Source organism: Ambystoma mexicanum, chromosome 4p, assembly GCF_040938575.1.
Source record: "Ambystoma mexicanum isolate Mex_15411 chromosome 4p, UKY_AmexF1_1, whole genome shotgun sequence".
Classification (NCBI taxonomy): Eukaryota; Metazoa; Chordata; class Amphibia; order Caudata; family Ambystomatidae; genus Ambystoma; species Ambystoma mexicanum.
Genome location: NC_090927.1, coordinates 968,912,700 through 968,925,727, shown reverse-complemented (window position 1 = coordinate 968,925,727; position 13,028 = coordinate 968,912,700). Strand labels below are relative to the sequence as shown.

General features: G+C 43.0%; 1 protein-coding gene across 1 annotated transcript in view; it reads left to right on the top strand.

Moving 5' to 3' along the window:
* The window catches only part of LOC138453561 (coiled-coil domain-containing protein 162-like), a 377,757-nt gene that overhangs the window by 142,337 nt on the left and 222,392 nt on the right, over positions 1-13,028 (top strand). The window contains exons 8-9 of the mRNA XM_069606542.1: positions 7,255-7,407; positions 9,717-9,851. Coding sequence (XP_069462643.1) covers positions 7,255-7,407; positions 9,717-9,851 — 288 coding nt within the window. The remainder of the gene's footprint in view (positions 1-7,254; positions 7,408-9,716; positions 9,852-13,028) is intronic.

The following is a 13,028-nucleotide window of genomic DNA, read 5'->3' as shown; positions in this document are numbered from 1 at the left end:
CTCTTCTCTACTCTGCAACAGGTAGCTTGCCTGTATACAACAGAACTTTGGGTCACAGTCCCTTTTTGAACCAACCTTCCTTCCTTCCTTCCTTTCAAATGTTCTTTGATGGTTCGTTGCCCTGTTGATGTCCCCAACTGGTTTTGTAGTTTGCAGTGAGATACTGCTTCGACCTGTCAGTTTTCTGGCCTGGAGTTGTACCTTCCCTACCACTCCACTGGGCCTTCTTCTGCCTCCACCATTAATGTGGCCACTGAAGGAGTCTTTGGGTTGTTCACAGCAACTTTGGGCAATTGTTTACCAACATGGTCAAACCCATTCCCAATCCCCCAGACTCATATTAATAGCACTGTCTCCTGCCAACATGTTTGTCATGCATTTTGCCAACATACTAATGACCCCCAGACACATATCCATGTTAGCAGCATCCCTCTCACACCTGTCCAGTAACTGTCTGTGGTCATCTTTCACTCCAGGTAGGCATCTGAAAGTCTGTTTTCGTGTTTGGTGAAATATAGAATATTATCTGTATTTACACTCACACTCGGCCCTTCAGCTGGTTCACCATCCAGATTAGAGCTAGAACCATGAGGGTCCAAGAGTGCAGCATTCTGAAAGCCAGAGTGGCAGGTCAGACGTGGTGATATAAGTGGGAATGATAACTAAACCTCAACCTCTGCCAGACCATCTACTCAACCAGCTGTGCAACCATGGGGCTCAAAATGTAGCAGAGGACCCTCTGGTGTCTCCAATTTTACTAACCTCTCTCCATCTTCTCTATGCACACGCACAAGCTGATTGCAAGTAAAATCCTTGATTATCGTTGGGATAGAAGGGAGCTCTTTAAATTTCCTTTTCACCATCTGCTACCTTCCTCCCTCCAACTCCATCATCGATCAGGGCTCCCAGGGAATTGGTCAGCATCTGCACCAGTGTGGGGCTAACATGATTGATCTATCCGAGCTACAGCTGCAGAGTCTTGTTCCACGTAAGGCGGTCCTTTGATTAGATCAATCATTGAAAAAAGCTTTGATCCACTGGCGCTCTCAGAGACAAAACCAGTATTGCACCCTGAATTAGGCATCAGATTTAATATCACGTTGGGTGGCAAATCAGGAGTTAAATGTACACTTGCAGGAAGCCGTAGCTGGGGGCATTGCTCCCTTCCATGAGGGTGAGTTCTTCACCCTGCTCATATTTGCCACCTCCTCCATACCAACTCTCCATGGCAGAGCTAAACTGTCACCTTCAACAGCCAGTGCTAAACAGCTAGGCGTCACTACAACAGCATCCACCACCTCAGCCACCTCATTCGCCACAGCTACAGTGGTCAGGCCCATGGCCTTCTGGCTTTGGTACACCCAATTAATGGTGGCTTGCCTAGGTGGTTTACAGGCAGCCTTCAGGCCAGACTGATTACCTACAGAGCTCCCTTTTTTATGATTGTCTTCTGTGCACAGAGTTTCCCTACAATGGCGGCCAAACTCCACCAGGCTCAGCTGCAGCACTTCTTATCTGAAGCCCCTTGCCCTTCACCAGCCCTAACTCAGGACCGCTCTCAGTCGACAAAAGTAGACCACTCCACGCGCCGTCTCACTTGCAACTCTCCAGCTTTGCAAAAATATGAACATAGGCTGCTTCTGACAACCAGCACTGGTTCGTTTCAGTTAGCAGTTACTTTCTTTCAATTAGCAGTCGGCAGTAGAAAGTGTCACTACATTGGCCAGCATGTGATTTCCGTCCTCCCACCAGCTCGGAGTGTAATTGTGGAACAGGTTTCAGCATAGGTTTAAGAAAAATGTTAGGGCAAGAGATAAAATATCTTACTGCCACCAGCGTGTTACTATTTAGACACCATCAACATTGTCATGCTGTCTACCACCTCCAGTACCTCTTGCACCTCCCACACCTCATTCTGCCTGTACAGGACTCAGAGTGGAAGAGTGGAAAAGTGGAAGAGCCTCAAACTTCCAACTGCAGGATCGCAGAACGCAACACGCACCAGCAAGGCAAGGCAAAGCAGCAAAGTAAAGCAGCGCCACCAGCAGGGCAATCAAGCTGCTGCATGCTCCTGGAAAGCGAAAACAATACCAAGCAGCACCAGACTGCAGGGTTCAAAGTGCACTCCTCGCAGGCACTGCGGACACCTAGGCTGAACTGCTGTGAGCTACCAGCACTCAGAGACTGCAGGACCAGAAACAGGAACTACCTGGTAAACAGGGGCTGCGCCGGCTCGGACTGCGCTCCAAAACTCCAAGCCGCAGAATCACAAGACCAGGACCATGATTCGAAATAATAATAAGTGCAATGCCTCAGCTCAGTTAATGGCCCACTGCGCAGTCACCTGTCACTAGCACAAGGCACAGTGCAACTAGCTCAAGTGGATGGCACGCTACAATCACCATCCCCTTCTGCTTCCATTTACCGCAGTTTCAGACTCCAGCCTCAGACTCTGGCCAGACTCATAGACTGAACTGTAGCCACGGGCCAGACTCAACCAGCCTCTCTGACTCCGACTAACGGCTGAAGCGCTACCAGGCCGATGCTCCTGTGGACCTTGGACCCCAGTATTCAGTTATCAGTATGGGCACCCAGAAGTTGCTTTGCTGCCAGCCTCTCCATGGGTTTACTTACTATGTACTGCTAGCAGGCTAGAGGAAGGCACTTAGCACCATCCTAGGACGTCCTGCCATGACCGTCAAGCTGCACTACAGGTTGCTGCAATAGCAACAGGAGCCGTTTCCCTCATTTACAATGCACAGAGCACATCAATTCTTACACCAAATCATAATAGTAAAGCAATCTGCAAGTGACTACTTTATTGCTCTTATCTGTACACTTATGATAAAACACCTTAATTTATGTGCTTACTTAAATAACGGTTTAGTTGAAGAGTTTTAAAATGATGCTTTATTTCTTAGGAGGAAATGAAGGAGAGAATCTAACCCACCTACATGTGTATATTGGAATTCTAGTCCCCCTATCACTATCCGATTTCATGTCCCGTTACGGACCGAACCAAATAGGTTCCCACTGTAAATCAAACCAACAGAACCTACCAAAATCCTACAGAAATTTCAGATTCAGACAGGTCTATGTCACTGCAACCAACAAGGAAGTTTACTAATTTCTACTTGTCAATTGCTGATGCAGCCTGTACTATCAACTACTATCAGGACGGAATTATTAAATATTCTTTCTGGGTATCGTTTTACTCTCTTTTAATTTACCTTGAGTAGACACCCATCAGCAGGACTATGCACAAGGTGGTCACTTTTCTGGCACCCCCCAGGCAAATCCCTGCTCACTGCCTGGATCAGCGAGGCTGTCAGCTATTCTCAGGAACCAACACCTCTCTTTAGCACTTCTGGTTAATGTCATAATCACTGGATACCCTCTGCTTCAGCCTTCATATGCAATGGGCCTCTGCACAGTGACCGTAGGACCCTTATGCCAGGATGGCCCCTTTCTGTCTTCTGTTCCAATCAGCCTGTCCCCTTATGGGATTCCTGACATTGTTTCCTAGATCATCTGGCTTTCTGATTTTGATATTTCAAAACATTTTTCCTAACTCCACAGAGTTAGCTTTTATGAATGGCGTCACCATATTCATTATGAGCCATTTGTGATGACATTATTTTACATTGATTCTATATTCAGATGGGACACTCAGATTGTATGACATTTCAAATAAACTTCACCTTAATCTTAACTGATTTTCTAGGAGCATGAGAATCGGTTAGGATGGATGGATTCTTCTCCGCTTTCTTCCTCCTCTTTACTTGTGCACAGAGAACATGTTCCATTTCGTCACTCCTCTGCACTAAAATGACATCACAAAGAGGCCAATTTAGAAACATAAGTCTGAGGTTACTAAATATGTAAATGCAAAAACGTCACACTTTAAAAAATAATAGCACTGTAGTAAAGAAATGGGGCAGTTACTGTCATGCGGCTTTGTTTCAGCTGGGATAAACAGAATTTAAGTGAGCAAGATGCTTTTCATGTATTAAAATACCGATCAAACACTGTACACAGATTGCAACGATACATACAGTTTCTCGCTGCTGGCAATGATTGAAAAGTTGTAAGGGATTCCAAACCTCAATAGAGTGCCGTTTTAAACGTGTTTGCTTTTTTATGCTCAGCAAGAGGATGAAGCTCAGCCTCTAGTAACACTTTCAGGGGCAAATTCCCTACTTCCCCAGGCTGCAGAAAATGTAAGGAAATCCTTTCTAGAAGCTTCAGAATGTATTTATCCTTACTTGGTTCTTAAATTCTGGCAGGACGTTTTGGCAGGAAGCAAAGCACAACCATCCTTTGGTCTTTTGTAGGACTAAAGTGAGTAATACACACATATCTCCTGCCCATTCTCTGGAATGCTGTAAATATTATCACTTGGAGTGATGAACCATTAGAGTACAAGCCTTGATTTTTACGACATTATGTGACCACATTTTAGATTAAATTTCCCTTCTATTTGTTCTTTTTCTGAGGAAATCAGTTTGCACTGGCTGGTCTCGGAAGAGTTTTGCAAACCTCCTTTCATACCTCACCAGTGGGCAAATAGCTGCTCTGTAACCACAAAGGATAGTTCCAGAATCCCACACTAAATTCAAGGGATCTCAGAATGACTTTGAGATTTAAATCGCATAACATGTTTGTGAAAATAAGGAAAACAAGTACACATACCATCAGAGGGTTACTCCAGTTTGTTACCTTGATTTCTTACGTTACAGCAGATAAAATAACCAGGTTTAATATAAACACAGCTACGCGACCATCCTCAAAATAGAACTGATTCACATTTTTTATCAAGAGCACATTTGTTCTTATTGATCAAGGTAAAAGATAAAATGCTATGTATCAACATTTATTTGTAGCCTTATGCCCATCTAATCTGCTAATTTATTCCAAAGGGTTTTAGACAGTTTATCCTCAATGTTTCCAAAATTATACATATCCAAAATGTTTTCTTTCTTTTCATTTTTGTCTCATTGTTCCCAACATCCCTGGTGCTTTTTAATGAATTCAATGACAATACATGTCACTTAGCTCACATTAAATCCTTCTTCCAAAAATGGCTTGCTACACACAATTTGTAATTCCTCATTCATATTTCTAATTGGTTATCAATTATACAATACTAGTGTAACAGCCAGTGTACACTGGCCAAAGTGCAGGTTTTCATTAATACATTAGGACCACTATATACCCTAAGGCAACAGCTCCCTCTAGCAGTGACAACAGATGAAGTTATGCAAATTGGACCACTGTATATCGTAAAACAACGGCTCCCTCTACAGGAGCATTCTGTGCGTTCGGGCAGTATCTACTGCGCATGAGTGCATCAGACAAACATATATCTGGTCTTTTATATTATAGTTAGATTTTACATTGTGTGGTTTCATATACATACATGTTTCCACAAGGGTAATTTATTAGGTACTTGTGTGAAGTAATATGACAAATAACTGTATTTTGCAAGATGGGCAAGTACTACTTTTGATGTGATCCTTAGTGGTTCAGTTTGCAGGCTTCATTTGATTTATTGAGCCTGCAAGTTCAAATCCAGAGAAGGGTCTCTTTCTGACTTTAGTTGCAAATTAGCTATGTTAAGGGTTTCTCTGGAGATTCCTGCACCACAACGAATACTGTTCAATTGTTTTTAACAAACGCCAGTAAAAGAAAACTCACTTTGAAAACGTGTTTGTATGAACATAGGCTATTATGAACCCTTTAAGAGTTATGTTTAACAGAATCTGCTGTTAAATCCAGTGTTTGTGTCCAATAATGAACTTATATTCTTAGAGTTTAAACCTAGCTGATTTTTGTGTTGTTTTACTGTTTTATTGGTTTGCACTATCTACCCTTGCATTTATTTGATTGTTGCGTCGATTAATTTTCTTCTTTCACCTTTTTTGTCCTGACCTGCACTTTATCTCATTTACATTTTAATATTGTATGGTGAATTTTGTGCTTTATTAAATAATGTATAAGTGTATCAGTTTGATTCTGTTTTTTTCAGTAGGCTGCCAATGCCAACACATAAAATAATGTTTGCTTTTTCATCACACTTACGGTTGATTTAATGTCATTTAAATTATATGCAGGGTTATACAAAATGTATTAACCATTAACAGTGCCATTACCCAAGTAGTGATATTCATATAACTAGGAAATAAGATCCTTATTAAGATCCGCGAATATTATGAGCGAAACAAGTATCTGTGTATTTTCTTGCCCCCTCTGTAGGTCAGTTGTTTTTTCTCCTTGATTCTCTGCACCTCTTGCATAACAGGGTGTGTGGAAGAAGGACGGCAGATAAGTCAGATTCTTTCTTTTAATACTACTAATAGCATGCTCCCTCCCAAAGGAAAAAAATCACCATCTTGGTCCTTGCTCCGAGATTATCTAAATGAAGATCCACCCACTTCTGTTCTCCCCTCAATTAATATAGGTTTCAAGGGAGTTATCATTGTTTGAATCTATTCATGCACCATGATCTTTTCAAGAATTGTTTCCTCAGTGTAGAGCCAGGAAAACATAGTTTCATTATGGATATGGGATATGAGGATGTACAAACAGGAGAATGTAAGGTTAGAGTGAGCATGCATTTCTTCAGGACTATCCCAAGAATCCATTTTCCCCTGAAAATACTGATGTGTTTTCTGGTTCTGGAATAACAGAAATGTAATGACCCATGTTTGTTATATCTATTTGTATCTTAATTATTTTTGTATTCAAAGTTTTCAAAAGAGACATGTATACCGGATAGATCAGAGCACATAAGAAGAGGTGGGGAGGAAGGAAAGGAGGACAGGGTATGTTCTGCACACCCAAGGATCTAAAGTATTAAAAATACTGTACGATGACAGTATATTCCAGACTTAGCAAAGAACATGTGCAAATGCTGCTTAATTGCACACACTGTCCTTATTGGTGTATGTCTTGGTCAGTCATTAATAGTCTTCAGGAAGGCCGTGGTAAAGAAGAGGGTTTTTAAGGCTTTCTTAACTAGTGAGTCCGTGAGAGAAAAATGATATCAACCCAGCCTCTTGTTGCATATAGGTTAGTAAATGCCTACCCTTTTTGTAAAGATTTGCCTCGTACTGATGCATGGTTTTGCTGATTGACTCCTGATGGGGCACAACTGGGGCCATGATTGGAGAACATAAATTGCTTTGTTTTGTGGTTACTCTGATCAAAGTATGAGTCACCTATCACTGTTTCACATTCTTTTTTCTTCCACAGTCAAGGCTGGATCAATATCACATCAGCATGAACAAGCAGATGTGCGAGCTTATCAGCGAGGTCCGGAAAGAGGGCGTAGACAACATGATTGAGCTGAAGAAGAAATTTGGTGCCACCAAAGATGATAGCACTTTGAAAGACAATTTGGCCACAGTAAGCACCTTTGCACTGTAAATAGATTTCTGTGACTACTGTGATGATTAAGGTTTTCAGAACACGAAAACCAAGCAAAGGAAATTGATGATGGAACTGATATTGAAACTATGCCCTCAATCAACAACTATTTGGCTACAATAAAAGCACAGTCATCCTTCTCCGCTCTTCAAAAATCTCCAATCTAAATTCTCTTTATGTTCACAAGTAGGGGTGTGTGTGTGTCAGCATTAGTGAATCAGCTTTGCAACCTCCTCGTTCAGACTCAGCCTGTCAAACATACGAGTCAATCCAGTCGCATTCTCTTGCATCTCTAGAGAATGTCCCTGCTACGCCAGTGACCCCAACAATACAAATCGTAGCCCACCATAACCTTGAAATGTAAAAAAAACCTCGAGGAGGAGGCCCAGTTCTTTCTCCTTGACTATTTGCCACAGCACGCATGCTTTGTGACACTCTCACACAGTCTCCATGGAGTCAATGTTTCTATTTGTGACAATGTCCATTTATTTTGAGCTGCCACTCTAAATTTGCCTTGCCTGCATGCGTGCACTCTGATGCACATACAGAGTTCAAAGCAACCCCCGTTCAGAGGGACGGTCCTGCGATTAATTCAAAAGGCAACATTATGGCACCCACCATCATTTATTGCCATTGACACATTTTTGTTTGCGTACAATCAGTTACTGAGAGCAACAGTAAAGACATTTCAAATTTTGGAGGGAAGGAAAAGTGTCTAAGCCAATCTTGATCAAAAGATTCCTGTCCCCATATATCACACTCAGAACTGTATTAGCATCATCTCATAGTGCTGTTTTTATAGCTAGGAAATAGCACCCACATACGTCATGACTCTCCATTAACTTCAACTTGGCTTTTAAATCAAGGACTTGGGCCATGTTTGCGCAGAGCCTAGTAGAGAGAGAAATGGTTTTAATTGTAATATAACCTTTCAAATGACAAGTATGGGCACTCTGAACCTGTAGCCCCTCTGGGAACCTATGCCTATTAAATGTACAGATAGCTTGCCTGCCACATTTTGCTATGACCCATATTTATGGAGGTGCACCATAATCAAATGCCCTCTCAGTCTTATTTTCTCAAACTGCCCTGCCCCCTTTCCATATCACTGGAACTGAGTGAATCTCACCTAATAACTAATGCTATCATAATTATAATTATGCCTTCTTGATTAAAGTTGCTACCGATTGTTTCACATTTTCCAATCCATAGAAAACTTGTCTCCCTTATATTTCTTTACAACAACGCAGTCTGAAAGTGGCCTTAAAACAAAGATCTTTCCGCTCCTTCCAATTTTTGAAGCATGAATTTAGCCATCCTTGCAAGCATAGTACAGTCCAGTGTGTACTTAGTCTTTGCGTTATTGTGACATACCTATCTACATTTGTCCTCCACAGGGGCTGGCTCGCCCATTATGCAGCCTGCCCCGAGCCCTGTTTCATAGGCGAGTTTCCAGATTGGGGTAGAAAGACCAAATTAGAAATGTTCGAGGGAGAAAAGACCGAAGATTATTTTTTCTAAATAATCTTTAGTCTTTTCTCCCCTAAACATTACTGACTTGGCCCACACCCCTACCCACACCCCCAACGCACCCCTACCCACACCCGTACCTCCCTACTTACCTTGCATTCCGACTGGCTGTGTCCCTGTAACACCTGTTCCCTTTCACTTCCGTGATCGGGAGCCGGCGCGGCAGGGTCCTTTCCCCCTTTTTTTTTTCTGGACAACTGCAGGGGTGTCCCTCACAATCCCCTCTCACAATATAGTGAACAAGGGTGCGGGGAATGCCCGTGCAGTCCTATTTCTTTGTTTTTTTGTTATGGCTGCAGGTTACACCCCCGCAACCCCTGCTCACAATATAGTGAGCAAGGGTGCGGGGGACACCCCTGCAGGCCCCAGCACTGAATGCGTGATCTGGTCGAACTTTTCGGTCGTTCGGATTTTTCCAACGGCCGAAATTCGGCCAAATCACGCATTCAGTATTTTTTCCAAACATTTTGGATGAAACCGAGTTCCCTGTTCTCTGTATTTACCTAGGTCTGTATCAGCAGCAAAGATGGAATCATTCTCCAGACACAGGTCACATCTGAAACACATGGAGATCATCCCAAATCTAAAGCTGGGGCCACCAAACTAGAACCACTTTGCAGACTCTGGTTGTCAGGGCTGGTTGTGAAAATAGTTGGGCGCAGACACATCATTTGGTGGAGCTTTTAAGCCTCAGCATGTCAAAGGATTTATCATTTCACGTTGCAAGTTGTTATATGCTGACAATATTTTTCTTCTAGCGCAAGGAGCTCCAGACCCTGCGGGAAGAGAACAGTAGGCTGGAGGAACTGCTCTGCAAGCTGAAAGCGCTTGGATCCTGGAAAGAAACAATTAAACAGGGGAAACTGCGGGTCCAGCTGAGAAGTGTGGAGAAGGTGAGCGCGTTGTACATTGAGACAGGCCGCTGTCAAAATACTGAGATAACTTGCAGCAGTTGCCGAATATATCATGGTCATAGTTGCTAAGAGTGTGAGGGGCAGGATTTTTTTAGCCCAATATTACACATTTTTGAACAGCTGGAAATTTTTTTGACTGTATATCTTTCACCATTTATGGGTCTTGTAGTTAGTAGTCCTAGCAAGATCCCTTACTGAGTAGTTGCAGTGATGAACAGGTCGGTATGTGCATCATTTCTATGATGATTGAAGCAACGTTGAACACAAGTCCCCATTACATAGCGTAACATAACACTTCCAAACCTTTGAATCACCGAGGGAAATTCAAGGTTTGCAGACCCAGAACATTTGAAAGAGAACTTCACAAGGTGGAATGACTTCAGTATTGGAAAGAATAAGTGAAAGAAGTGATATGTTGTTTAATGCCTATGTAAGCAAGAGGCGAAAAGTGTGCATTTGCAAACCTCATGCAGCTAAAATAGCACACTAAGCTGTGTAGAATAATAGCTCAATTTAATTTGAGGTTTTCTTCAGAGATAAGTGTGTAACCTGCCTGTCACAGGTCCAAAGCTTCACAAAGATAACTCATTGAGGCTCTGTAGCCATTAACACTTGCCCTTGTCTGTGTGCATCCTGTGTGTGGGTGCGTGCAGTGGTCAGTGCAGCGTTTTCATTCATTCTGTGCTGACCCTGTCTCCAGCTTTTCTCTTCATTCGATACCTCAAATGTGTATGTGTCACTACTTATTACATTTAATTTCAGTTCATTTGCTTTACCATCAGCTTCTCTCAGAGCAGGGATTACTATATATGGTCTGGGTGCTTTCGTGGGACCCAGACGTTCATTATCAGATGGGTGTACCAACATTGGGACACTTTGGGCACCAATAAAAAATGCAGTTCTGATAGTTAGGGACAAAAATACAACAATAATCACCATGCATATACACATGATCGTTTTGAGAGACAGCTGGCAGCACTTTCTTCCTGGGAAGCGGTGTCGCCCCTCTGTCTGGGGTAAAACTAAGTTTCTGTTCTGGGCCCCCATTTCGAATGAGTTCATAGTCAGTTATTTATTCCTTCTCTTGCTCTGGTCTCGTAGTTTGAGAGTTCATTACTATTAAGTGACGAGTGCCTCCCAAATGTCCCCACTCTTGTGAGTGACAACGGTAGTCTCTGGTTATGCATTACAGTTCCTTTAACTTGACTATGGAAAAAGGTTAGACTAACGTCTTTAACACATCACACTCATTCTGCATCTCTATGATAGACAAAATCCCAGTGCACTCCTCTAATTTGCCGACATGCTGGAATCTGTTCAATGCGAAGGGCTGAACAGATGGAATTGCTGTAAATCGCACAAAAATAAAATGTCGTAAAAATAAAACCAAAAATAAAAATAAAAGTGAACACATGAAAAATTAGAAAAATGAAGAAAAAGGAAAATAAGATGGTGAAGTTCTTGGGTCCGCTCCTTTCGCTTGGTCTCTCGACGACAAGTTGAAGAACAGTGTCTCTCTCCTCGATCTGCTCCACGGCGGAAAGATGACGAAAAGGATAATAAGAAAAAATAGAGGAAAAAATAAAAAATAAACTAGGAACAAGATGTCATAATCCTCGTTTCTGCTCTTCTCGATCTGTCCTTGATGGAAGAATGAAGAACTGTGTCTTCGTCTCCTTGATGTGTCCCCGGCGGAAAGTCTCACTGGAATCTCCTTAGGTATTCTCGCCGGAAGTTGGACAGCTCCACTTGGAGCATTATACCGTGGAGAAGAGTGCTCATGTGTGGGATATTGACTGGAACTCTGGGGAAGGTGACAACGTCTACATCGGCAGGCTTTCCCACCATCTCTGGATAGTCTATGACTAGTCTGAGCATGACATTGTGGGCCAACTGGGTATCTGCGGGGGACAGAGACATTTGCCTTCTTTTTCTGAGTCCTGATCACAAGCCCTTCTTTTGATACGAACAGTCTCTGCACTGGCCTGCTGCGTGGATTGCCACTAGATTGTGTAGTTTGGTCCACAGTTATTATGCGGAAGAACAATACGAAGGTGAGTTCTTCAACGTCTGTTTGCAGTGGAAGCATTTGTGTCCTTCTCACTATGCTCGGGTAACTCAGCGAAGACCTCTGCGATGACGGTTAGCAGCCGCCTGATTACTTTTTTGTTAGCTGGATCTTGAATAAAGTCTGTGACACTGGCTTCTCTCCCTATGAGTGATGGGTATGATAACACCACGAGTTGAAAATAGGTTAGCACATCCCACTTGAAACGTCTGCTGGCATATACCATACGTTCTGTGCACAAAGTCTTGATACTGGATGCTTCAGGATACTGTGTCGGGTTCTCAGAAATATCTTATTTTCCGCTTATCTGAGTCTTAGGGCTTTTCCAATGCTTTGTGTGGCTTTAAACGTTCATATGAGTAGCGTCACTGCAGCTTTGGATGTGCGATTCTCTTCTTTACCCTGCAACTTTGGCTGCACAGAGTGTTCGTTATGTCCTTATCCCCCTTTGCTTGGGAACCTGTCCAGTTTTATGCCACAACTTGCATCTGGGTTCTTTGTCTTGGTCTTCCTCGCCATGGATCTTGTCTGCATGTGCTGAGGTTCTTCCCCGTTGTCTGTGGTTTCTTTGCAGTTGGATGCAGCAGGAGGGCTCTCCCCTATATACGGTTTAATAACATTTATGAAGATCCATGCCCTTCTGCCCTGGAGCTTGACGGCGGACGCGGTGCAGTCCTCTACGATGAAGGGGCCATTAAATCTTGGCTAAAGCTCCTTATGAGTACTCTGTCACCATGGAAGACAAGGGGCGCATGTATACCTTGTGCGGTGTCTGCTTCAGCACTTCCTGATGTGTTTCATGCTGTGCTGTCCCTTTTTCGCCATCGCTGCAGTTGGCCTGAAATGACAGAGGCACTTGATTTCATATAGTTAAGGTACTCCTGCATCTCTGTTCCCAGAACCTCTCTAGTTGGCTGGGCATCACATCTAACTCTATCTCGGTGGGTAAGAGGGGTCCTCATCCTTCTGCCTGTAACTATCTCGTGCGGCGTAAGATGATGGTCGGAGCCGGGTTGGTTCCGAAGTGCATACAATGCCAGTGGTGGACAGTGCAGCCATCCCTTTCTTAATGTGAGCTTCAACTTGGC